Consider the following 27648-nt stretch of genomic DNA (forward strand, 5'->3'; position numbering starts at 1 on the left):
AGGGTTGTTGTGAGGACAAAATAAGGTGCGGAACCATGTACACCACCCTGAGCTGCTTAGAGGAAGGATGGTGTAAAAAGTGAATTAATTAAGCAATAAAATAATTAATTAAGTCATATGGGGTGACAAAAATTTATGGGCCCCGGGTGTCAAATGACCTAGCTACACCTCTGTCTGTTGGACAGGTGTCATCAACCCTTAACTATCAAGCCCATCTGAAATGCAGAGATCATATCACAGGGTGGTTGTAATCCTCTCTCCATTTGCAGTATGCTACATTCCAAGTGTTTGGTGAACTTCCTTAACAACGACCTACAACATGAGATAATAAATATACCACATTTGTATTTCAACTCCCCCCCCCAAAAAAAAATCCGCTTGTTTTTACACATACAAGACCTGAGCTTCAAACAGCCCCATCCTCTGCATGTCTACTTAGAAGTAGATCCCATTGTGTTCCTTGGGGCTTACTCCAGGGAAATGTGTATGGGATTGCGAGCATTGGCTCCCCACAATAATCTGAGGGCCCAACCCAATCCTAGGCAGGTTTACATAGTAGTGAGCAGCACTGAGTTCAATGGGGCCCCCTCCCAGGAAAGTGTGGATAGGATTGGGCTGTGAGAGCCCAAGCCTATGCATGTCTACTCAGAAGTAAGTCCCATTAGAGTCAATAGGTTTACTCCCAAGTAAGTGTGTATAGGATTGCAGCCTAACTTCAATCCTATGCAGGTCTACTCAGAAGTCAGTCCCAGTATAGTCAACCGGGCTTCCTCCCAGCAAAGTGTGGACAGGACTGCAGCCTGAGGGCCCCCCCCCCCGCCTCTGCAGGTCTACTCAGAAGCAAGTCCCATTGGAGTCAGTGGGGCTTCCTCCCAGGAAAGTGTGGGCAGGACACAGCTTCAGGGCCCGATCCTAGGCATGCCTGCTCAGAATTCAGTCCCACCGCAGTCAACGGGGCTGGGACGGCGGCCTGAGCCCGGGAGGGGAGGGGAGGGGAGGCGTCAAGGGGAGCCCTGAAGTACGGCCTGCGGACCCAGCAGGCGCGCCTCTGAGGCCGCGGAGCCCCACAATGGCGGCGTGGACGGGCGAGGCGGCGCTGGACTGAGCAGTCAATGAGAAGGCGGGGGAGGGGCTGGCCAGGTCCGGCTGCGCACTGCGCGTGAGGCGGCGAGAGGCGGGGCGCCTCCTCAGCCCCCCGCACTCCAACGGCGGCTTCGGGGGCGGAGACGGAGGCGGCCCGCGCAGCCCCGCTCCCGCCTCCCCCGCGCAGCCCTCCAATCCGCTCCGCGCCCCTCCTCGCCAGCCGCCAGCCTGCCTCTGGCCGCCGCGGGGGAGCCGAGCCAGTGCGGTGTATGTGTGGCAACAACATGTCCGCCCCGCTCCCCGCCATGGTCCCGGCTGCCAGGAAGGCCACCGCCGCGGTGAGTGGGGAGGGCCAGGAACCGGCCGTGAGGGGAAGGAGGGGGCGTTTCTCCCGAGGCGCCCGGGAGCAGGCTGCGAGCTCGCTGCGCCGGGAGGCCTCCGTTGGGCGGCGGCGCCCTTGCGCGTCCCGCCCCGGCCTCTCGTGGCCCCGCAGGGCCTTCGCCTCCGGCTCTGCGTCGCGCGCCTCGGCTCTTCCGCGGCCGGCCCGCCCCTCTTCGGCGTGCTCTGTCTGGCGAAGCCTGCAAGCGCCTCGCGCAGCCTTTGCAGTCAGCAGCCGCGCACGGTGGTCTTTCCGCGGAGTCCGCTTCTCAGAGGTGGCCACAGCCCCAGCCTGGGCATGTCTGCTCAGAAGGAAGTCCCACTGTAGTCAGTGGGGCTTACTCCCAGGAAATTGTGGATAGGATGGCAGCCTGAGCCCAATCCTATGCGTGCCTACTTAGAAGTAAATCTGATTGTAGTCAATGGGGCTTACTCCCAGGAAAGTGTCGATAGGATTGTCACCTGAGAGCCCAATCCCATGCATGTCTACTTAGAAGTAAGTCCCGTTTGAGTCAATGGGGCTTGCTCCCAGGAAAGTGGATAGAAATGTAGCCTTACAGCCCAATCTTATGCAGATCTCCTCAAACGTACAGTCAATGGGGCTTACTACCAAGAAAGTATGGATAGGATAGTAGCCCTAGTTGGGGAGGGTCTCCAAACATTTCAGTCAGAAGGCCCCATCATATATTTCACAGACCAAAAATTAAAAATTAGCTTTAGTCATTCATTTAAATTTCATTCATTCATTTATTTTACTTTGACTTTTTTGTAATCTGCATGAGAGGATTCATAACAAAAGAGAAATGTGATAATGTTGTGCTTAAACCGAGAAATGGTACAGAATACATGAAAATGTCAAGCTTAGCAACTGCTTTGACAAAAAAGAAGTTTGCTATGGGCCAAATGTGGCCCCCTGGCCATAGTTTGGAGGCCCTGCCCTAATCCATTGCAGAAAAAGCAACAAAGAGTTCTGTCTGTGTTACCTGTGTTAACAAAATTTATCATCAGAACCTTTTGTGCAACAGTTGCACCTGATGACATCGAGTAGCCTGCTATTATGTTGAAATAAGTTGTTAGTCTAACACTATACCTGAGGTATTCAATCTGTGCATCCAGCCTCCCTAGGGAGGCATGGCTAGTCAATAGGGGCATCTTGAGGCATCTGGGAAGAAAGGTGGCTGCAGCTGATTCTGCAGAGCTTTGCTCAGCTGCACCTGCTGCCTTTCTGCTTTTCTTCAGCTGTGAAAGAGGTGGGTGGGGCAGCGTGAGGCTGTGAGGGCGTGTGAAACATGGTGGGAGAGAAGGCTGGCTGGGCATCGGCAAAGGTGCTGCATCTCATCATGGAGCTCTCTCCATGTGCAACCTCGCCCCAGGGACTACATTTCCCAGTGTGCCCCTCGTCCTGGGATTGGTCAAGGCTGGAGGAGAGGAGAAGAGTGTGGAGGTGCTGCATCTCATCAGCACAGGGGTGCTCCTGGCAGGCTTCAAACTGGGAGGGAAGAGTAAGCTCAGTGAAGGAGGGAGCCAGCCTGCTCTTGGGGGGGGGGGTGTCCAAATGCCCCAGCCTGCATTCCTCCTCTTGCCCCAGTCTGCATTCCTCCTTTTGCCTGGGGGGAATGGGGGTGGCATCTACATGTTGGTTGCATGTGTGTGAGCAGCCCCCATCTACTTTGGGATGAGTTGGCTTCCCATTACAACACCTCACCTCATGCCCATTTTGGGGGTAACTGAGGTGAGGTGTTGTAATGGGGAGCCATGGCCAATGGCCACAAGGATCAGGGGTGGTATGAGCCAGAAAAGTTCCAGAACCACTGCACTGTACTGTACATGATACTGTTTCCTCTTATTGTTTATACCTGTGGTCTTCCAGCTATGGCCCAGGGGCCACATCTGTTCTGCCACAATATTTTATCTGAACCTCCACAACTTGTTTTTTATTTTGTCAGAGCATTTGCTAATGTTTGACACTTTTACTCATTATTTTTCAGTTTAAGTACGACATTCTTTCTTTGTAATTGTCACATTTCTCTTTTGCTATGAATCATATCCTGCTGATTACAAAAAAGATCCAAGTACAACTTATTCATTCATTTAAATTTCATTCATTCATTTATAAAATTGATTTTGTTCTGCCTGCAAACATTTGTAAATATGGGGAGATAAATGTTGGAGTATTTTTTTCTGGGTAGTTTTATGTGTAAACAAGCCATTTTGAATGCTCAACAGGGAGAGAAAGTAGAGTGTAAATAAACGTATTTTTTAGTTTTTTTAAAGTCTTGTAAAGCCAGGTGGGTCCTGTTAGAGTGTCATTTTAAAAAGTGGGTCCCAGTGCTAAAATGTTTGGGAACCACTGGTGTAAAATATGATGTGACCTTCATAGTGAAAAGTTTGGAGACCCCTGGTTTTTATCTTTCTTTGGCTAGAGGGGTTAATGCACTTGTGGCACAATCCTGCTTGCCCATGTTTATTTGGAAGTAGATCCTACTGAATTCAGTGGTGCTTACTCCCAGATAACATAGCTGATGCATGCTTGCTTGCTGCCTTTTATGTTAGCCAACACTGGCAAAGTCACTTCTGTGGTCAATGAGTAACCAAATTCTGTGTGGGGCAGTTAGCGTTTTAGTAGAAACAAAATCATAACTAAAGTGGAGAGAGATTGTTGTAAGAGGTTTGGGGAATGAGAAAATGTTCTTCTCTTGCTACAAAAAAAACCTTATCACTTTTACTTTCACCTTTACTTGCAATTGTCTAAATGTGAGCATTGCATCAAAATAACCAAAAGTGTGAAAAAGCAACTAAATGAGTTATTTTAGTGTTGGTTACCAGGTAGGCATGTCCCAAATAAGCACTATTAAGAACATCACTTCCTTAGTGATTAAAATTTTGAATGAGGTTATATATTTGGGTTCTGCAGATGGTGAAGAACTTTTCTGTCTTTTAAAAGTGACTGAGCAGTACAAAATAGTTCTAGGTTGGCCTAGCCCAGGGGTCGGCAACCTTAAACACTCAAAGAGCCATTTGGACCCATTTTCCCACAGGAAAAAAACCTCAGGAGCCACAAAACCCTTTTGACATCTAAAATGAAGATAACACTGCATATATAGTTGGTTTTTTTTTTTACCTTTATGCTCTTATAGGTCCTATTTTTATAATGTAGCCCCCTCTTGTAGCTTTTAGTTAGTTTTGTCATACATTCTTGTCCTGTGTTTTCAGACGCCTGGTCCTCTATGGTGTTTTGCCTGATTCCAAGGCCATTCTCTGCCTGGAGAATTATGCCCACTTTAAGCAAATTAGCTCCCCTTCTTTCCTCCAACAAATGACCCTGGTTCTGCCCTGCAGTCCTGCTGGACCCCACCTGCAGAGGTCCTTTCTCCTGCCAGCAGCCTCCTGCCACTACAGCAGACCCTTGGTCCTCAGCAGGTCTTGGGCACAGCAGCCACACACCAAATTCCAGTGTCTCCAGCAGTCCGTTAGTCACAAAGTCAGAGTATCCAGGGCAGAGTACAAAGTCAATAAGTTAAGTCACAGTCCAAGGTTAGATTCCAAAGTAAGTCAGTCAAATCAGTCAGAGTATCCCAGTCAATAAGGCAAGTCAGTCTCCCCTCCAACCCACACCCCCCTTCCTGCCTCAGGTGCTCCTTATATCCCTGAGGGCCCTATTGCCTTCAAGTGGCTGCAGCTGTGCCTCACACTCTGCTGGATGCCCAGGCCTTACCCTTAAAGGGGCCACTGCTGACACCACCTCTACCTCCTGACCAGATCTTCCAGGATTCCAATACATATGGCAGTTATGACATCTGCTTATCTTACATGGATACTAAAGAACTCCCCCCACCTTCCAGAGGCACCCTGCTGGAAGGAAAAAAGGACACAGACTCCAGAGGTGGGGAAGAGAAGAAGCCAGAGCTGGGGGGGGAGGGGGGAGCCACAGGCCAGCTTCTGCCCTGCCTGTCTGCCCGCCCTCCCTCCCTCAGGCTGCAACCCTCTCCACAGTATCCTGGGAGTAAGCCCCATTGACTACAGTGGGACTTCTGAGCAGACAAGTTGATTGGAGCACTCAGGTTGCAGTCCTCTCCACACTTTCCTGGGAGGAAGCCTCACTGACTACTTGTGAGTAGACCTGCACAGGAGGAGGCTGAGGCTACAGCCCTCCACACCTTCCTGGGAGTAGCCCAGGGACTACAGCCGGGCTTGCTCGAGAACAGAGCTGCCGGGCACGGCTCCAGGGCTGCCATCCCAGGCATCCTTTCCTGGGAGTAAGCTTCATCCACTGTAATGGGGCTTACTACTGAGTAGACACACAGGATGTCTCCTCAGCTATGGAGGAAAAGCCTCTCCTTACACTGAGTGGGGCTGCAAGGGCTAGCAATGGCTGAGGAGGAGGGCATCCTGCTGGAGAGTTGGGGAAGGGAAAAACAGGGAGCTTAAGCCTGCAGAGTGGACAAAATTGAAAAGGGAAACCAATGTGGAGCAGGTGGGGGTGAAGGGAGAGGAGGGCAGTGAGCTCAGGGGGCAGAGGGAAGCAGCCCACCCTCCCAACACAGGTGCCTCCTGTTACCCCCTTTGCCACTTTCACTGGGAGGAGCCACAGCAGACAGCTGAAAGAGCCACATGCGGCTCTAGAGCCGCAGGTTGCCGACCCCTGGCCTAGCCCAAGACCTTTTGAACATTCATAGAGAGAGAGAGAATACTGTAACTATTGGTTCTTTTCAGAAATGTATGAAGTTGGTCATTTGATCACATAATAATGTTTTATCTCCAGGGATATAAACCCTAATTTGTAACATAGCATTTAAAGCAACTTCAGACTTATGATATTGGAAAAGTACTGAGCCATTGTTCCTTTCTGCGGAGCTCTGCTTGCTTCCAATCTTTCCTATAGAGCAGGGGTCTCCAGACTTTTCAGCCAGAGGGCCACATCAGATATCTGGCACAGTGTCAAAGGCCAAAAAAGAAGAAGTAAATTTTAAATATAAAATTTAAATAAATATGTTAAAGATGGAACTTAGATGAATGAATAAATGAATGGGCTCAAAGTTCCATGATTGCTCTGTTAGCTGTTTGCTCAGGCATAGCCAGAGGCATAGCAAACAATTGGTTCGAGGAAAGTTGCAAGCAGCTGAGTCAGCTGGATTACACTGCACCTGTGATTGCCACACCCTAATTAACTGGGCAGACTCTGATTGGGTGCTCAGCCCACTTAAGCCTCACTAGGCAGCTCCACCAGTGCAGTAGGTGTAAACTGTGAAACTGCTGCCAGAGACTTTGATAATTGGGTAACTGTGTGCGCGCGCGCGCGCTGTAAATGATCTTGGACTGACTGACTGTGTTTTGTGGATACTGACTTGGATAAGGTAACGCTGGACTGCTGTACTCTATGTGTATGACCTGGACTGTTTTTTAACTACTCTGTGTGTGCAATTCCTTGCTCAAATACACAATAGCTAATTCAAAGACTCTGCTGCTCTACAACTGGGACACACCCAAGGTTCTTACAACCTTTACATGCTCCAAGCACCAACACACATCACAGAAATAAAACACACGCTCAAATGAACTCCCATTCCTCCACCCCACGAACAACTTACTTACATGTTCAGGAGTAAATACCTTTGAACCAGCACATTACAGGAAACACCTAGAGAATGTTCTGAGGGCCAAGCAGGCCTCCCCAACTCTCAGAGAACCTTCTGAGGCCTTCAGAGGGCCCAAAAGCAGCACTTCTGTTTTATTGGAAAAACTAGGAAGAGATGATGAGGGCCAGGGAGCTGCATGTGGCCTCCTCAGCCCTCAGAACTCCTCCTGGTTGCATTTGGTTTCAGCAGGCCAGGGGACCACAGGCTTGCCGTGGCCACATCTGGCCTCTGGAGACACTGTAGAGTATAACCCAGACTAAGGTTTCCTCAGCCTTGATTGAAATCACTTTATATTCCTAGAAGTGTTCTTGCATCACAGGGACCATACATGCCTTCACCTCTGCCATGACTGTCTTATGTGATTTAATACCATGTCAATACCATGACTGTCTTATGTGATTTAACTGCTACATCAAGGCTGCTTGTAACAGTTTGTCTGGTGGCTGCTCCATAGGGTAAGCTGTGTGTATGTATGTCTCTATATTAGTCATGTATCCCTGCTCCTGTCAGAGTATTTTCGGTTTTTAAAATATATGCAGTTCAATCCTATACATATTTCATTAGAAGTCCTACTGAGTTTGGTCACCACTCTTAGGTAGTTGTTTATTTTAGCCCACTTTTCTGCAACAAGCACTCAATATTACTGATGAACACTTTGTTATACTAAAGATGTATTTAGACAGTGATATGCTTGAGGCTTACCATGTATACCAGTACATGATATACTGGTTTACCAGTATAGTGAGCCAGTACAAAGGAAGAAGCTTGTTGTGTGGAATAGCTACTGTTCAAAGCTGGTGGTTTTGAATGGCATCTGCATGAAGGTTGCATTGAATGGAAGGACAGTAGTTCCAAAGAGAAATAAACCCCAGGAAAGTGGCAGAGGAAAATGTATCAGTAGTTAGTATTTCAAAAAGAGTGGTTGACAAGACCAACTGTTAATATCAGCAGACAAAAAATAAAGGAACCATTCCAACAATTTAGATTGAGATCCCTGTGGGGACTGGGAAATGTCTTTTCATTTATTCTGCTGTGAAAAGTGGTTTGTTAAGGAGAGTAGTTTATAAGGAAGGTATACAAAATGGATGAAATCACAAACTAAAATACAGAAATGACAAAAGGAATTATTTTTAAAGAGACTCTATCAATTCTATAAAATGGTAGATAATTGCCTACATTTTGTCTACATTTACATTTATGTAAATATGTGAAGTAGCTATAAGTGCTCCTGTGTGACACAGTCAGAGAAGGGTTGCAATAATTGATATTGTAATGGAGCTGTCATAAGAATATAACAGTCTAACAATTATGCTGTTTAGCCACATTCGAGATCTTCAAGCCTGATCATGTTGCCATGCTTAGGCCTGGGTCTTTAGCTGGGGTTGTTATTGTTACATTTATCTATTCTATAGCAAGAAAATGATCAGAAGTATATCGGCTTGTAAAAACAAATATTACGGAAGAGTTGGATAAAACTGACAATTCTTTTGTTGTTTTTAAAAGAAATACTTTGGGTTTTTTAGGTCATTTTTCTTCATGGATTAGGAGACACTGGGTAAGTAATGTATCTTTCCTGATATATTATCTTTAGTCTTTAAAAATATAGCTTGCTATCTGTGAGTTGTAAGGAAAAATGCAGTAACAAGAGTTGGAGGGTCTTCTGTTGTCAGTGTAGCTCTGTACAATACACTTTTCATATCAAACAGTTTCCACTTCATCTTGTGGGTGGTTTTTAAACATCTGCATTGCTACCTGAAGGATTTAGCTGTAGGAAGGAATCTATTTCAATTTTTGGCTTAATGTTCAAAGGCTTACATGAAAAGTACTTCAGTTGTGTAGTAATTCTGCAAATAGTACAATCTTATGCACCTTACTTGGGAGTAAGGTAATTAAACAAAGCATATATGAGTAAACATGCAAGGATTGTGCTGCTAATGTACTACTTATATACTAAATTATATGTAGGTTGTAATCTGATTAAGATAGAAACAACTGGAATTAGCCATGAAAACAAACAAGAATCCCTTTTTTCAACATTTTTCTTTCAACTGAGCTTTCAGATGGCTTCTTCTAAAGAAATGATTTTTTAAAAACTCATCTAAGGTATTGAAAGTTAAATGTTCTTATTCAATCCAATCCATTAACCTTTATTGGCATACAATATTATTCATGCATTTGTCATGTGGGGGGATGGGAATGAGTTTAAGATCAAGCAAGGTAAAACCTACAACCTACCCTGTCATTGTTCAGATAGTGGTTATTCCCCCTCACACTGTTCTTTAAAACCAGTGGGACTGTAGAATCTCCTTATGGTGCTATTTAATCAGAAGTTAGGAAATTTCTTTTTAATGGTAATGGGGAAGTGACTCCTACAAAAACCTTTCCTTTCCTACTGTGCATTCCTTTAATGACATACTGCCAACCTACACTAAAACTCTTTCCCCTTGTAGCCTAGTAGTAATAATAATAATAATAATAATAATAATAATAATATACAGTATTTATATACCGCCTTTCTTGGTCTTTATTCAAGACTTTATTCAAGGCGGTTTACATAGGCAGGCTTATTAAATCCACGCAGGGATTTTTACAAATTGAAAGAAGGTTCTTTCTTTCAAGAACCACTACATACAAGATGTTACGCTCCGATCTGGTTTAACATTCTGGCCTCCATCCTCCCACGCTCAGCTGCAGCTTGCCAGCTGCTTCAAGGTCGCACGGTGCCGTAAGGCATGGGAAAGACCACAGAATCCAATATTAAACTGAACCAACAATTTTATAAATGAACTTAATTTTTTAAAAAATTGCTTAGATGTTCTGTTGCTCTTAAAGTTATATTTTTAATATCGGCTCTAAAGAATGATTATACGCTGATGATTATATTGGCTTGCATTGACTTAGAACATGAAGGCATGTTGTGTTGCCTTGGAAAATGCTTCATGGAGTATTTGAAAATATGTTGTCATAGTCATTTAATAACAGTTTGCCTTTTGTGTTTCAATAGACATGGATGGGCAGAAGCTTTTGCGGGTATCAGAAGCCCACACGTAAAATACATCTGTCCACATGCGTAAGTATGTTGACTTTTCATTAGTTGGTCTTTTTGCTTTATGAAACAAATTTGAAGATCAGGGTTTAGTAAGACAGTGTTGAAAGTCTTCTATAGAAACAAGATTGTGTGTTGCAGACCCTTAGGCCTTTCTAAAGTTAGATATTCGTCAAGCATATCTCTGCATTTCAGGTAAGTGCAAACAAAGGCACATACAGTTCTAGCAACCTGACCACCTGCTTCAGGCTTGTGATGTATTTCTTTTTACTTCTTGTTTGTCATTTGCCAGCAGCAGATTCTGTCAATAGTAATGGGAACGTATGAGTTTCTTTCACTTGTTAACTATGTCTCTAGTTTCTAGTTATCTAGTCTTCTTCCACTATTGAAATAGGCAACAAGTTAGGAAAATGAAAATGGTCACAAAATTGTTACCTAGAATTTCTAGCTGCTTGAGGTTAACATGCAATTAGGACTACAGAAACATATTTGTGGGTGTTGGGTTACATTTGTTCAGGATATGCTGCTACTTTAGCTAGAATGCAAGCAATAATTGATACATGTGAGGAGCCCTCTGGTTTGGCTATTTCATGAGTGGATTATGAAAAAGATAATAGTATTCTATGCAGGCATCTGAACCCAGGAGAAGACAGTAGGACAGTACAAGATACACTGCTGAAACAGATTCAGGTACTCCATTGCTAGTGGTTTCTTTTGATTGCTCCCAACTGCTTGTATGGATCTAGTTTAACAGCTGCTGGTTTATGTCAGACTCCTGTCTCTCATCTACACTTTGTGTCTGAATCAGGAAGGAAATTGATTTGGATTGCTAACTCTTGAAATAAAAGCCAGTTCTGCACTTAGATGGGTTGAGGGCAAAGTCTTCTGAGTCAAGGGGTGGAGCTCAGAGTTTATTCAGGTGCAGAGCTAGTGCAAAAGCTGTCTGTTCACCTCAGTAGCACAGATTAAACATGGTGTAGAGAAACAAAACCTTAAGGGGGAGGAAAAACATAGTCTGGAAGCTAATGAAAACCATAGTAAAATACAATGTGCTGTGCTTTTCTGGTCAGCATGGCAACCGTAAGACCAACTGAACAAGTAAACTAGGTTACACAAATACCAGCATCACCTGTAGATCATTTTGAAATAGCTGCTGCATTAAATGTATGGGTAAGATTAGCATGTGGAACCTTAGAGAGGATCTGGGTAATAGTTGGGTGTCAACTTGAAGTAACCTTGTTTTCATCTTGTCCTGGTTTAGATAGTTGAATTTTAAAGTATTAATGAAATGCAAATTAATTGTCTAAGCTTATGACAGAATGTGTTGGTGGTTTGTGATGCATCTTTTAAAGTCTGTATAATTTGTATTATAGGACACAGATTTCCAAATAGTGATTTGAGGCCACAAGTGGGGGTACTACTTGGAGAACTGCAATATAAAGTAGAGTGTGCTTCCGTGAAGGGATGGGCATGAAGGTTAGGTTCCAAATGCACAATCCTCTTCATACTTTTAAAATAACAATGTAATTTAGTTGTCGGAATAGGAAACTTACAGAATTAGATTGGAGCCACTTCTAAAACTCATGTGGGCAGAAGTGAGAACTGTCCACAGGAATCAATGGAGAAATGATTGTTGCAAATATTCTTATTAAATGTGTGTTTTAATTTTTCTCCAGACCAGTCATGCCTGTTTCTCTAAATATGAACATGGCTATGCCTTCTTGGTAAGTAGTGAATTGAAAGTAATTCAGTGGACTATTTTCTTTAGGCTTATAGCCAGGGCTGGCCCATCCATGATACCAACTGGATGCATCAGACAGCAGATTGGTAGAAGGTGCTCACCTGTTTGCCAATTTGCCTGCACTACTCCTCTTTTTCCTCCCACTTACTGGATTGGAAAAGGAGAATAGAGAGGAAGAAGAAATGTGGAGGAGAGTGCTGAGCTAGGACATTGGAGAGTGGGAGGAGCTGAGGCTGGCACATCACTGGGTAAGGAGGGCAGTATTTGGCATGCTGCATTAGATGTTGAAGAATTTAGCCCTGCTTGTAGCCTTTCCTATTACCAAGTAGGAAATGGTATTTTAGCATTATGCTTCTAGACTGAGGGAAATGGGGAAGGCAAAAATTTGCCATTAGCTGTTTCTTAGTAAATGATGGAAAAAGATGTAAGTAAAGGGGGTGAGCCTGTGCTAAACTTTGGTACCTTAATGTCTCATAGAGCAACTTTGGATGATACTCTTGACTGACCATTCCCATTCCGCACAGTAAAAAATGCACACGCTCATAGCAAGCCTGTCCTATTTTAAGTATGTTTAAAAATGTTGGGGCACTTGCCCAAACCTCTTTTGTGCCTGCACTAATAACTATTTTAACATTTTAAAACATGCCTAAAATAGGTTTATCAGTGCATGCAGAGGAGCAGTTGGGACACCCCCTTGCCCTTCGATTAAGGAAATTGGGTTGAATTTGCCCTGATGCAAGGGAAGGCGCCAGGTCATGCATTCATTGTGAACTTACAACTTTTGCTGCATGTGGCTGATTTGGACAAAAGTGTGATCTGAACTGAACTTTTATGCAAGTTGCATAAAAACAGCTATAGTTAACTAAGGGCCCTATCCTAAACTTGACCAGCACCAGTGCTGGAGGGGAGCAGTAGCCTGTCCACAGTTCATTGTCCTAAAGTTCACAAGCTCTGTTGGGCTGGTTTGACAGGATGCTTATTTTAAAAGCTGCAGTTTTTCCTAGCCCAGAGAAGCAGTGGTAAGAAAATCTATATTGTATCCATTGCATGTGTGCTGATTATGGAGTGCTTAGAAGCTCAATAATCCTGTCAGCAAAAGTGGCAACTGTAGCAGTGTGTGAAATTACTTCACGTTCCTTTTCTCAGTTCCTTATCTTCTGTGCTAGTATCTCTTCAGGCAATTTTTTCTCCAGATTCCTGTATCTTGATTTGCTGCTGTCACTCCACTTCTGAGTTTCTTGCCCCCTAGCCTAATAGGACAACTTCTTACTCAGTTTGCTTGCTATGCAAATAATAGTTCCACCTGACAGACTTCGAGGTTTTTGTTCCTGTCCAAATCCTACCTTGCTTCTCTTGCAAGAGATTGCTTCTGTTTCGTATATGCCCCATTACCCTCCAGCACTTAAAATACTTGTACTGTATGGTTTCTAAAACATTCCAGCAATACAGCGAATTGTTACCAATGGTTCTTCTGTCATAGTGATGACCAACACATTCTTTTTTAGCACAATGCAATATAGGTAGGTAGAAGGTTTCATCTTACAGATTGTTTTTTTTCTCCTGTCTGTACTATAATTGTGGTAGGCAGAGCTTCAGAATCTTTTCAAGTACATGTGTCTATAGATCTTGCTTTATGCTGTCATACTTATCAAATGATTGATGTATTTGAGAACACAGGTCCTCATGTTATGAAATGTATGATCAGGACCTCAAAATATATTTTCTTAGGCTTCTAATGTATTTCATAGATAATTTTGTAACTGTTTATAGCTCCTTGACACAGCTTAACAATTCTTTGTTTTAAGGTTTGATATTTTTGGACTTGATCCAGATGCCAAGGAAGATGAAGCTGGGATCAAGCAAGCAGCAGAAAATGGTATGTTCAGTAGCAATGTAGTATTAGCTCAACTAGAAAGGGGGCATTGCTTGGAAATTTGCCAGTTTTCAGCCTGGTTTGTATTTGTGATATTAGTTTGTAGTCTTTAAAATTAGCTGTGATCCAGTGTGCAAGTGCTTTATACTTAAGCGCTATTATTTGGGTTAATTTCAAAGTTCTACCACAACCCAGAATTTTGAAGGACCCCAAGACTTTAATTACAACATTTGTTGGACAAAGGTTGAACTAATGGAAGAGGGGAAAAATAGTTCTTACTGTAATATATGAAAATTAGCATTTATTTTCAGGACAACATTTTCACTAGCTTCTTCATTTTTTTCCATTAGCTAGAGATTCCTAGTAATTTTTGATAAAGAATTCTTTGTGCAAGTAATCTGGCAGAGATAACGAATGATTTATTGAAAGTCCCCACTTCTACTCAATGCTGCTTCGATGGCAGCTGCTGGCAAAGATAAATTGTTTCATTGATGTTAAGAGTTGAGATTTAATAGAGATTCAATTGTATGTTCTCATCTAAGCAATATTTCAATGGAGTGGTTTTGATTATTGACCTCTTCTAGAATGCAAATGCCTTAGTTTGAGGTTAATTATCCATCTCCTGTTATGTCTTCAGAACAGAATGATTGCAATCTGAGTGGCTCATGTGTTACTACAGTTTTGCCAATTGTAGTTTAGCCTCTTCTCTGTTGGTGTAGTTAATACAAATTTCTTATGTCCCTTCCTTGTTGCTCATTAATTTTACAGTATAATTTTTCCCCAATTATTATTCTGAATCTTGCTGTTGTATTTCTTCAGTGCAGCTTCATTAATGCTTTCTCACCTCCTAAATCCTTTTACTCCACTGTAATATGCTTTATACTCAGATTCTTCTGTCTCAAATTCTGAATTGGTTATTCATTTGCCACAGCATTAGAAAATAAGAATAGCCTTGCTGGTTCAGGTCAAGGAACCGCCTAGTCAAGCTTTTTGTACCTCAGTTACATACCAGATTTCTCTGAGAGCACACAAAATGACAAGATACTTGTATCCTAAAGCCACATCTGGCATTCAGAGAGAGCCTACTTCTAAAACCAAGAAGTTGCATTATTATCATAATGGCTTGGAACCTGTGATGGACTTTTCCTCCATAAATCCCTTTTTGAAGGCCTCCAGGCCAGGTGCCATCACAATGTCCTGTGGCAGGGAGTAGCACATATTAATTAGATGCTGGGTAAAGAAATATTTTGTTTTGTCTGCTGTAACTCTCCAGCCAATCAATTTTAGTGGATTTCCAGTTTTGGTGTTGTGGGAGAGGGAAAAGAACATTGCTTCAAAAGCTACAGGAAACAATGGGTGATTTCAGCTTAAGGTACAGAATACATAAACTCCTTGAAGTGCTCTGAGCAGAAGGAGAGTGCATCTTGGCATTTGAAGACTGCCTTTGTGCTCTCCATCCTTACCTATTTGTATTATTCCAACCATTTGTGCTGCAGAAAGTAGATAAAGAGATTGTTTTAACAGTAGTTTTAATTTTGTAAATAAGTGATGCAACAGGTAGTTGTTAGCTGAGAACTTGCAATAGAAAGGTCTTGCTGCAGCTGAGAAACTGGAGGTACTTCATGGTTTTGAGACATGATTGTAGGTCAGAAATCTACACTTTTTCTTATTACCCCAAGATACAAGAGTGGTGCTATTTCTTACAGTGCTATTCTAGGAGAGATGACTGCAAGAGGTTTAAAAAAAAGAGGGAGGGATTAGGAGCCTGACAAGGCACAGTGAGAATAAATGTGAATTAGGATTCCTGTAATTATTCAACAGGAAGTAGTTTAGTAGTTTAGTTTAGTAGGGAGGGAGTATGATGGAGAACCTTGTCACTCAGTCCTGCCTGTTATCCTCATGTGTTCTCCCCCCTGTGATATTCAGTTCTTTCCGTCTTATAACATCATTAACCAGTAGACTTTCTTTGCAGTGAAAGCACTTGTAGAACAAGAAATAAAGAATGGAATTCCTTCAAACAGAATAATTTTGGGAGGATTTTCTCAGGTAAAATGGATTCCTTGTTTTCCATCTAACACTATTTCTATGAAAATTGAAGGTAGATCTTGATATCTTGGAAAGTCTACCGTTAGTAACCTAGAACTTTGTTTAAGCAGAAAAGCTATTTTCATTATTATGCTTTCCTTCAAAAATAAAAGCCCATATTTTCCATGATACTTTCTTTTACTCATAATAGTTGTTTATCATGTGACAGTATGAGAGATCTCTTGGTGCTCTTTTGAATGCAATGTATTTCTATCTAAATCCATATCTTACATTTTTCCAAAGCTTAGGATGAGTGATAAGTTTCAAGCCAATCAAATATGCTAAAAATAGAAATTGTCTCCATATGTACTCAGTAGTGATAGTTCAGCATGTTCCAGAATAAATCTTACTTTTTCTTGCAATGCTTTGGCAAACCTCTCTAATCTGTGAGTTACACAACCTGTGGAACAACCTCCGGAAGTAGTTCTCCACATGCCTTTATCATTTTATCTGGCATAGATATGGTATCATTAGCATAGCCAACTATCCTTCTCTGTGGTGCATTGGGGTAAAATGGTTGTGAAACTCAGTGAAGTTACTCAGAAAGTCAAATAATTGTGCAGCCTCGCATACATCCCACCCAATGTTACAACGTGCTAAGCTATACTATGTGTAAATATTGTTGTCTGTAAATCCAACTACTCTGCTGACTCTTGCGACATGAGGGAACATGGCTGCATGAATTGGTCCTTTTGCATCACGGTCCTTTTGGAAGCGCTCATAGGAAAGCAAATGTTTTACAGTCCAATGTGCGGAGCCTGGTTATCATTGACTTGGAAGTGAGAGAGTCGTAACGCTGACCCAAATAAGACACACACTTGAAGTGGAGAGGATCGTCTTCTTTAGGGTATCCTGCCTCTCTTATTGAGAATCATTGATGTAAATATTGAACAGTCTATGCTCCTACTACATAAAGTACATAATCCTTACATCCTGGGTCATTGGAGAGGGCCCTGTTGAGAGTTCTATTACTGAGAGAAGCTAAGGGTGCAGTGGCAAAGAACAGGGCCTTCTCAGTTGTGACATCACTTATGGAACTCACTGCCAGAAAATCTAAAATCTGTCTTTTCAGTAAAATGTTTCTGGCATGGCATAAAAACATTTTTGTTTACATTGGTTTTTGGGGGTGGGTAAGGGTGGCAGATGCCCAGTTGTTTTTATCTGGCCTGCTGCTTTTATTGTGTATTTATATATTTGTTGCCTCAGTACTTCTAGCTTGTTGTATATTTTTACTTACCACCACCTATCAGTTTTTTTGAAGAATTATATCATTTGCTATGCTGGCTTTTAAATTATGTGTTGGATTTTAAATTTTTTTGAATCTTGTATTTTTATCTATCAAGTATTGTAAGCTGCCTTGAGCTCTTGGAAAGGTGGAAATATAAATGTGTTAAATAAATAAATAAATGCCAGCCAGCATATAAACATTAGTATAGATCTTCAAAATACAGCATTTTGAATGAGTGAATTTTAATACATAGTAGTGTAGTGTGCGATTCCGTGTGTAATAATGAGCTTTATCTTTGGTTTCATTAGGGAGGAGCTTTATCACTGTATACAGCGCTGACAACGCATCAGAAATTGGCGGGTGTTTTGGCACTCAGCTGTTGGCTTCCACTGAGGACCTCATTTTCAGAGGTAGTTTGCTGCTTTCCTAAAGTTCAAAATAACTGACTTCAGTTTTGTATTTAAGTTATTTACTATATTTAACATATATAATGGATGACCTATAAACCTAAAAGTAGCCAGCAGTTTAAATAGTTTCCTGCTTGGCACATTTCTATATTCTCTGTTCCATTTTAAAGCCTAAATACAAAAAAAGTAACCAGCATTTCCTGAATCTACAGAATAGTTCAAAAAAACATATCCATTGGATAGTTTTTAATAATGCTACAAAAAAGTGACTATAGTTCAAGTTTTTTTTTTAAACATGTAAAGGTATTGGGAACTTCTTGAAGGTGTGTGTGCGTAAGTGCAACTTTCAGATGAAATTCCTTAGAGCAAGGTTTCTTAGATTGTGGGTCATGATCCGATTGAGTGGGTCGCGAAGCTGCAACTAACAAGACCCAAGAAGGAAGTCCTTCCCTCCAAGCCAGGGGTGCCCAAACCCCGGCCTGGGGGCCACTTGCGGCCCTCAAGGCCTCTTTATGTGGCCCTCAGGGAGCCCCTAGCCTCCAATGAGCCTCTGGCCCTCCAGAGATTTGTTGGAGCCCACACTGGCCCGATGTGACTGCTCTCAGCGTGAGGGCAACTGTTTGGCCTCTCGAGTGAGCTGTGGGATGAGGGTTCCCTCCACTGCTTGTTGTTTCACGTCTGTGATGCAGTAGCAGCAGGAAAGGAAAGGCTAGCCTTGCTTTGTGCAAGGCCTTTTATAGGCCTTGAACTACTGCAAGACCTTCATTCATTCATATAAGTTCATCTTTAATATATTCATTAATGTAAATTTATTCAAATTTGAAATGTAAATTCGGCCCCCGACACGGTGTCAGAGAGATGATGTGGCCCTCCTGCCAAAAACTTTGGACACCCCTGCTCCAAGCTGACAAATGTATTGAGCCCTATGGAAAGTGAAACTAAGCCACATGTTTGTGTTTAATCATGAGTAAGCAAATGTGCCTTAGCTTGTGTGGAAGGTCAGGCGAAGGGGAGTGCAAGGCTACCAGAATGGTTCCGTTCTAATGCATGTAGAGCTCAGCAAGTGCTCTAGAAGGCAACTCCCCCACCATAGTACAGTAAAAAGAGGCTTGAGCTGGTAACACTTTTCCTTTTCTAGTCTTGTAAAGCTAGGTGGGTCCTGATGGTGTGTAATTTTAAACAGTGGGTTGAAGTGCTAATGCGTTTGGAACCACTGCTTGTTTGGAATGAGTTGTTGTCTTTTACAGATTCTTCTCTCCCCCCCCCACCCCCCGCAGAGTCTCGTCATCATTTTGGGTTTTTTAATGCTCGTTGGTGGGAAGCTCTGAATTTCAATCCAGCCCTAACAAAAAATCTGTTGGATTTAAAATTAATTTTGTCCCAAATCACACTGAACTGGTTTAAATATAAGATCTTAAATTGAACTGGGCATTGGATAGGGCTGAAAATCTTATGAGTTTTTTTTTTGGGGGGGGGGTGGGTTTGAGGTTTTTGCAGGCAGGCTACAGAGAGAATTCATTTGGTGGAACAGGGCTGGCTTGGGTCCTGGTGCTAAAAGTTTGAGAACTACTGTCTTAGAGCATAACATAAAGATTGTAAAGTAAGTTGCTAAGGAGATCAAATAAAACTTTTACACTTAATGAATAGCAAGGTTTTTCTAAACTGAACATATGGAGGTACTGTCTGCTGAATCAGACCATTGGCCATTGTCTGGCCTTTGTTTGTAGCCCTTCTCAGCTTTACCTGTTAAAGTCAAGGATTGAACCTGAGGCTTTACATATGCAAAGCATGTGCTGAAAGAGTTGGCATAGAAACTTGATAGTATTGGACTTGGACCAAGTAGTCTCAGGTTTGAATCCCCATAAGAACAGCCCCACTGGATCAGGCCATAGGCCCATCTAGTCCAGCTTCCTGTATCTCACAGCGGCCCACCAAATGCCCCAGGGAGCACACCAGATAACAAGAGACCTCATCCTGGTGCCCTCCCTTGCATCTGGCATTCTGACATAGCCCATTTCTAAAATCAGGAGGTTGCACATACACATCATGGCTTGTAACCCATAATGGATTTTTCCTCCAGAAACTTGTCCAATCCTCTTTTAAAGGCGTCCAGGCCAGACACCATCACCACATCCTGTGGCAAAGAGTTCCACAGACCAACCACACGCTGAGTAAAGAACTATTTTCTTTTGTCTGTCCTAACTCTCCCAACACTCAATTTTAGTGGATGTCCCCTGGTTCTGGTGTTATGTGAGAGTGTAAAGAGCATTTCTCTATCCACTCTGTCCATCCCCTGCATAATTTTGTATGTCTCAATCATGTCCCCCCTCAGGCGCCTCTTTTCTAGGCTGAAGAGGCCCAAATGCCGTAGCCTTTCCTCATAAGGAAGTTGCCCCAGCCCAGTAATCATCCTAGTCGCTCTCTTCTGCACCTTTTCCACTTCCACTATGTCTTTTTTGAGATGCAGTGACCAGAACTGGACACAATACTCCAGGTGTGGCCTTACCATCGATTTGTACAACAGCATTATAATATTAGCTGCTTTGTTCTCATTACCTTTTCTAATGATCCCAAGCATGGAATTGGCCTTCTTCACTGCCGCCGCACATTGGGTCGACACTTTCATTGACCTGTCCACCACCACCCCAAGATCTCTCTCCTTATCTGTCACAGACAGCTCAGAACCCATTAGCCTATATGTGAAGTTTTGATTTTTTGCCCCAATGTGCATGACCTTACACTTACTGACATTGAAGCGCATCTGCCATTTTGCTGCCCATTCGGAAAGATCCTTCTGGAGCTCCTCACAATCACTTCTGGTCTTTACCACTTGGAAAAGTTTGGTGTCATCTGCAAACTTTGCCACCTCACTGCTCACCCCTGTCTCCAGGTCATTTATGAAGAGGTTGAAGAGCACTGGTCCCAGGACAGATCCTTGGGGCACACCGCTTTTCACTTCTCTCCACTGTGAAAATTGCCCATTGACATCCACTCTCTGTTTCCTGGTCGCAAAGCTTGCTAGAGGACACTGGAGTGGAGACAAAGTGCAGTGATGAACCAACTTTGCCTAACAGTTTGGTTGTGAGGATAAAATGGGCAATGTCGCTCACATTTGGTTCCCTGAAAGTAGGAGCAGATGAAAAAATTAAACAAATAATTAAAAGCAGTTATAAAATGGTTACAAAACATGGGAATAACATTATAAAAAGATGGATTTTACTTGTAATAGGTTATAAAACAGCAACTTTACTTCAGCAATTGATGTTCAAAAATACTGTAGCTACTCTCCTATAAGGTGAGAAATGTCTACCAATAAAACAAGTGTAGATGTCTCCTCTTATCTGCTGGTCACTCATAGGTCAGGGCTGTTGAGTCATGTCATGGCAGCCAGGAGAAGCCTGGAGAAGCTTTAAAAGTGCCTGCAAAGGGTCTTTGAAACATCTAAGGAACATTTTGAATGATTGCAAACAGCTTAAAAACAGGCAGCTTTGTATACATTTATCAGAGCTCTTAGAGTCTTCTGAGCTCATTAACTCCAAGCCCAGAAGTGCCTCTTAAAATCACAATGAAAAGTATAAAAAGTTATCTGGCAGCAGCGTGTTATGCTGGGGTAAGCTGTTGATGTTGCTTTATATTAGTCTTGCATTTGTTTTGAAAGGTTTTTAAAAGTGCAAATGCTTATCTGCAGATTGATGTGGCTGGAATTTTTTTCTTTTTTTAGCAATTCAATGCAATGTTCAATTCTGAGAGGGGAATGGCACACAGTACTACTGTACATAAGCAGCTTGTTAATGTCTTCAAAAACAGTGGCATGGTTCAGATTCTTTTCCCCCTCTCAGTCAGGCTCCAGGACAAGGTGCAGCTCCTCCTCACAAGCACCATTCCCAAGTTTTTCCTCTAACATCCAAGGGCAATGGAACATGTTGTCTTTTTGGCTGAAAACCTGCCTTCACCTTATGTGTGAGATCGACTTATAAGCAAGTATCTAGAGCGGTGCTTTCAGCCTGGCATCTGTGTTTGCAGGACAATGTGCTAACACTGACCAATACATTTCAGACTGTGTTCACTATTTTCCACTTGTGACGGAATTGTTAAATCCTGCTTTGTGAGACCATCTTTCCTCTTGTGCAAAGGCAAAGCTGTGTCTCTGGGTGCCATGAGAATAAGCTGCTAATTGGAAGGATTCTCACAGACACCTGTTCTATTATCATTGCTGATCTCTCAGTTGTCAGCGCCAAGCAGCTGGGCTGTTAATTGCAAACTTGCCTTAGCTGTGCATTTCAGGAAGGGAGGGGGCAGTTGCTCCTGGACAGGCTTGATGCCTTCACCTCAAATGTTTCCTCTCTGTGGACTATGATTGGCTGAGCCATTTTGGTTGTTACCTAGTGTAACACCTAGGCCTATTGCATCGGCTGTTTTAGAGGGTCTGGAACCTTTTGATTGGTTAGAAGTTTCCTGAAAGTAGCATGTCAGGTAGAAAAGACCCATACAAGAGTGTGTCCAGGGCTTTTTGCCATGGCCTGCCATCATTGGGCCACCAGAGCAGCTGCTGGGAGGTTGTGTCATCTTTGTGCACATGCTCAGAAGTTAGAGATTTACCAGTAAGTGGTCAGAAGCTTAGCTTTATATTTTGTTGTGCTTATAAATCACATTTCAGTATTACAGGAGGATTAATGTTGTCTTTTGTGTTTAAATTTGTAAAGCACTATAAAGCAATGTTTGGTTCATCTAAACAGCATTGATCACAATGTCAGCATTTGCCAGTGCTTTAGAAGAAGGGGAGTTCTTGAGACTTCCATTCCTCATAGTCACTGGATTGCCTGTAGGTTTGGACCACACCCAGGCTCAGGACTGGCAAAGGAGTGCTGGCAATTATATCTTTTGGGTTAAGTTTAACTGTTTGAGACCATTCAAGTCCAACACAACTGACCCACAACTGGCCTGGCAAAAGTCTGTGCAATTTTGTGCAGGATGGTGGGGTTTACTGCGTTTACAGACTGTAAATATAGTTAACTTGCTGGGATTATACAGAAGTTCTTTCAAATGCTGTTGTGAAGTATGCTTGCCATTCTGACAATTTATATGAAATAAGTTGCTTTTCATCCATAGTTACATTTTATTTTTTCATAGGGTACCATCAGTTCTGTCAACAAATACATTCCCGTTCTCCAGTGCCATGGTGACCGTGATCCTCTGGTCCCACTAATGTTTGGTTCTGTCACCTCTGACAAGCTAAAAACTATGCTTGATCCTGGCAATGTAACTTTCAAGACTTATTCGGGCATGATGCATAGTTCATGTATTGAGGTAATAATTGTTACAATTAAACTGAGTTGAGTGTTCTCATTGAAGAACAACAGAATAATTTTGTTGTTGCCTAAAATGTTGGCTTTTTGTGTATCCAATTAAAGTACCCAGTAATATTGGGATAATATGCATATGTAGAAATTGGTGTGGGAATGATTGACAGGGAGAGAACGAAGACTGATAGAAATTCCAGATATCAAGCCTGGAAAGGTTTTTGTAGCATGTCAGATAAACTCAGGGTGCAATCCTAACCCCTTATGTCATTGCTTTCCAGCATTGACATAAGGGCAGTGCAGCTCTGAGGTAAGGGAACAAACATTCCCTTACTTTGAGGAGGCCTCCATGAGTGACACCCAACTGCAGGATGCAGCACACGTCCCATTGGCACTGTTATGCCAGTGCTGGAAAGCACTGACATAAGGGGTTAGGATTGCATCCTCAGTTTTCTAAATGTTTTCTAATGGGTAGCCCAATCTAATGCTTTCCTAGCACCTGCGCTGCAGCCCGAGCGCCGGTGTTGGGTGTCACAAACATACCATAAGCCATATTTGCGCCGCAAGGAGCAAGCAGTGCCAGTGGGAAGGTCTGCGCTGCCCTGTCTATGCTGAAGTCAGAGTCCTGGCTGCTGACGAACAGGTAAATACTGAGCAGTGCGGTGTGTGTGTGTACATTGATTACTTCTCATGACTTCTGCCAGCTTCTACATTGTGATGCAATAATTTGGGGAACGCATGGACTGTGTCATAATATACTGGCTATTACTTAGCCTGGGATTAAAATGGCAAAATAAAGCAAAAAGTATTAATGCCTTGTGTCCTGTGGGTCTGTTACTGTGCAACTGCAAATCAAGCTAAAGTTAACTAGTCAAAGCGAAAGTTAACTAGTTCCCCCTGGGAATGGGGGTTGGAATCCAGCATTACTGCCAGATCCCAGCCCCACCTTCCTGTACCAGCCCGCCTGCCCTCCTTCACCCGCCTCCTCCACGCCTACCTTTTACTCTTGCATGAGCCCAGCCAAGCCTACGCAAGACTTGGCAAGGAGCTGCCATGGAGGCTGGATTCGGCCTCCGTGTGTCAGCGCATCTCCTTATGCCAATGCAGCTGCCTTGCAAGGAGGCACAAACGCACATTTGTGACTGTTCTGGGCTGGCACAAGGGACTTGCGTCAGCCCAAGGTACAGTTACGATTGCACCCTTAGATTTGCATTTCTTGGCATGGGATCTCCCTGCCCTCCTCCAAAGTTGCCAACGCTATTTAATCCAAAGTCGAAGACATGATAGATTGCTTGTAAATTTTTTATTTCATTGCAAATAGCTATGTGGTCTTTTGGATATGAATTTCTGTAAAGTCAGGAAATTAATTTGTTGAAACTTAGATGAATGTTTATTTTTTTATTCTTGAACAGGAAATGATGGATGCAAAGCAGTTTATTGACAAGCACCTACCTCCGCTTGAGTGAAATTGTTTGAGGCCTTCTTGCAAAATGCACCAGCATCATCTGTATTAGGTTGTTTCTTTTTGTGCTACCATTTCTAAAGCATTTATGTGCCTACAGTGTTAACTGTATTGCAAAAATATATCAAGAGTAAATAGTAGCATTTCTCATGATGCTCTTTTTAACTTTTATTGGCCAGGATGTAGATCTAAGGCAGCGGAAAAGCATGTTGGAATAATTAGGCATACTCTTCCATGCTCAAGTGCTCCAAATTTAAAGTTATCAATTGATGATGGAACATGACTTGTTTGAAATAATTGTTTTAACAAGAACAATTTGATATGTTCCAAGACCTGTTTTATTACTGCTTGCTAAGTTGACATTCATATATTGTACACACACTATGCAGTATGTAAAGCTCAGTAAGCATGCAGTGGTAGAATAAGTATTCTTAATATTGTTAAACCTGACCTTTATTATGCATGCGCAAGATGAGACAGTTTTCCAGTCTTTAAATTATCCCAATACGTTGGTGAAATACAGTATTATCTCCTACCTACATGCCAAGCTGCTTTGAAATCTTAAAACCAGTGTCAGATCTCAGGACAGAAGACCTGACTAGACTGCCCATATTAAGATTGAATGGTGATAGAAAGAGATCACTAAATAATGTTTTAATACAACAAAGCTATGTTAAAATCTCGTCTAACAGGCTGCAGTATTTGAGCCCTCAGGCTTTTCTAGATAGCCTTTAAATTTCTAAATTTAAAAAAACACAAAATACCTTTTATTACAAATTGTCTTAACATTGTTCTGTTTGTTTCTACTTCAGACAAATCAGGAATCACATGTAGGTTCACAACATTTATGTAACAGACCATTTAGAAATATGGAACTGAAATTGTCTCTTCAGTGTTGATGTAACATGGTGGCTTTTCCTTTTTTTATTAAGATGTTTGTTATTTGGGATCTATTGGGGACAATATGTACTTTCTATAAACAAATTCTAACAAATGTCTGACCAAAAGAAAATACTGAATCTTGTACAACTTGCCAAAATCTTAAACTTGCATCACATTTATGTATTCATATACAAATAAAACCCACAGTATTGTATTCTATGGTTGTCTTCCGTTTGCAGAAGCCCTGTTTGTGCGAGAGAGGAGGGATGATTTTCGTCTACCTTCCTTTTTGTCTGCTGTCCCCAAATCTTTAAGGACTAGGACCCTCAAGATATTTTAGGAATGCAGGGAGTTGCAGAGGGAAGGGAAGATAGGCAAAAATAACCTCTTCACTCCTCCTCCTAATGCAAGTGATGCTTCTGTGAACTGAAGGAGACTTGGGATACATCTTAAGGTCTATGGACTGCTTTCTTTTCAACTTGTATAGCTTGGGCTTTCATCCAGAAACAAATTTCAGATTTGGTGGTAGTGAGGAACACAGAGTGTGGCAGCTATGGCGGGGGTGCATTGGATTTCTCTATCCCTTTCAGGTCATCACTATGGTCCCATAGTTCCTACTGATGTTGAAATCAACTGCTCTTTCAATTTCTCTTCCATTACTTTTGTTCTCTGTGTGATTTTTTTTTCTTTTAGCCATGCAATCTAATCAGTCACCTGTGGTAGCTAAAGATGTGACTAAGGTACCTCAAGGAAGCCTGTGACTTGATCTTGCCTAAAATTGCCAAAACTACCCTGTAATTTTGGTAATTTGTGCATTACATTTATTGAATTTTTGTGAACCTTCTGTCACCTCTTGGATTGAGGGCCATAGGACTAATAGAAGAACCAAACAGTAAAGCTGGTTCTGGATTGTGCCACTTCAGGGTACAGTTCAGAGAACTACATGTTGGAATTTTCCTATGTATTTTTTCTTGTAAATCCACCTTGGACACACACAATAGGACTGTTAGGGAAAAGTTTTCAGCCTAGCTGTAACACAGGTTGTTTGTAAATAGAGGAGCACTGGAGCATGCAACTTCACCACCTGGAGCCTGAACTGGTATAGTTCAGAAACATTTAACACTTGATTCAGCTGAATATAGAAATTATCCTCATAAGAAGCAGCACTTTTTTGTAGTCTTAAGCTTTCTCTACAATTTTTCAATTCTTTGGAGCCTCTGTAAAGGTTGGAAGGCTCTTAATATGAATATGGAGTCAATGTGGCTTTCTTCAGTGCTTGTCCTGCTTTTACTGAATAATTTTCTATACAAGTATTAGCTTCCAGGGGAAGAAGGTAAACTGAAATGATTTAACAACTTTCTCTAAAGTGAGAAGTTTTCTGAACCTTGCTTCTTAACAGAAGTTGGTTTGCTTCTGTTACAATATACAGAAAACTACAAAGAATTCCTTGTGGGACAGTCACAACTTAAATCAGCAGTGCAAATGGGCATTCTGATCTGCAAGAAAGTATTCATGTTCTTATGCACCTAAACAGTGTGTGGAAACCATTGAAATCAATATGAGTAGCAATTCTGAGTTTACTGCAATAGGAAGAAACATTTACCTCTCACTTTTGAATTCAAGACAACTAACATCTTACCTAAAACTTGATATCCACATTCAGTTATTTATAACTGGAGTATTTGGATGGAAATTCTTTTGCCAACTTGTTGATATATAACTATATTGTATACCATATCCCAAATGTTGTGACGACACAGGCAAAACTATTGGCTTCTTTAGGACTTTTTCCTCTATAGCCTTTTTGTTTTTCCTTAAATATTGTATAATGTCATTGCAGTGAATTGCTGGAAGAGTACTGTACTCTGTAACTTGTATTTTAGACTTGTTAATTATTTGTCTTAATAAAGTGCAATGCACTTTATTAAGCTACAAAATGCATCTTTTTATAAATAGGTGCTATTGATTCTCAAACTGAATATAGTTTTAAGAATGTATTGTATAGGATGTTAATGAAGCCATATATTTAGGCTGGGATATTTTATAAGCTGTAATTTGGCTTTCCTTAATCCTGAGTTGTAGAAATAAATATAAGAACATAAACATCTAAGGTAACATCTTGATTTTATATTTCCTGTTCATGGTAACAAATGTTATTGAAATGGCTTTCTTGTAGTTGAAAGATGTAAACCTTTCTGTTACTGTGAAATAAATTCTGAACAATTGCTGTCTGAATGTGTTTAAAGCAATAATTTGAAGTATAGAAGCCTGCAGCCTTCAAATGTACATCTCTATAGTACAGTGGGGAATATTTCATTTATTTTTTTGAGCACGGTATTTTGCCACTAACTTAGATCATGTGTGTAGGAAAACCCATTGCAAGTAGCATCAACAGTTCATGAAAATAAATGGTATCTTTTGACAATTGGCCACTGAACTAGTCCTTGTCCTATTCCTGATACTTAGAGCTAGTTCACACATACAGTGGTATATCAGAATTCCCTGTATGCCAGACCATTTTGTGCCT

General features: G+C 41.9%; 1 protein-coding gene across 1 annotated transcript; it reads left to right on the forward strand.

Moving 5' to 3' along the window:
• The first annotated feature begins 1219 nt into the window (after positions 1-1219).
• On the forward strand, positions 1220-27346 carry LYPLA1 (lysophospholipase 1). The gene is made up of 9 exons (XM_066623195.1): positions 1220-1421; positions 8621-8652; positions 10102-10167; positions 11820-11867; positions 13690-13760; positions 15730-15803; positions 17379-17480; positions 22608-22784; positions 24190-27346. Exons 1-9 carry the CDS (start codon positions 1353-1355, stop codon positions 24241-24243), a joined length of 693 nt encoding a protein of 230 aa, XP_066479292.1. The 5' UTR covers positions 1220-1352; the 3' UTR covers positions 24244-27346.
• The last annotated feature ends 302 nt before the right edge of the window (positions 27347-27648 follow it).

Source organism: Tiliqua scincoides, chromosome 4 (genome assembly GCF_035046505.1).
Source record: "Tiliqua scincoides isolate rTilSci1 chromosome 4, rTilSci1.hap2, whole genome shotgun sequence".
In the NCBI taxonomy this organism is placed as follows: domain Eukaryota; kingdom Metazoa; phylum Chordata; class Lepidosauria; order Squamata; family Scincidae; genus Tiliqua; species Tiliqua scincoides.

Bases quoted from the DNA above. Each gene is read 5' to 3' on its own strand.
- LYPLA1 (XM_066623195.1), top strand. From the start codon at position 1,353: ATGTGTGGCAACAACATGTCCGCCCCGCTCCCCGCCATGGTCCCGGCT. The intron at 10,168-11,819 runs GTAAGTATGTTG...ATTTTTCTCCAG, and splicing joins AAATACATCTGTCCACATGC to ACCAGTCATGCCTGTTTCTC. The intron at 15,804-17,378 runs GTAAAATGGATT...TGGTTTCATTAG, and splicing joins TTTTGGGAGGATTTTCTCAG to GGAGGAGCTTTATCACTGTA.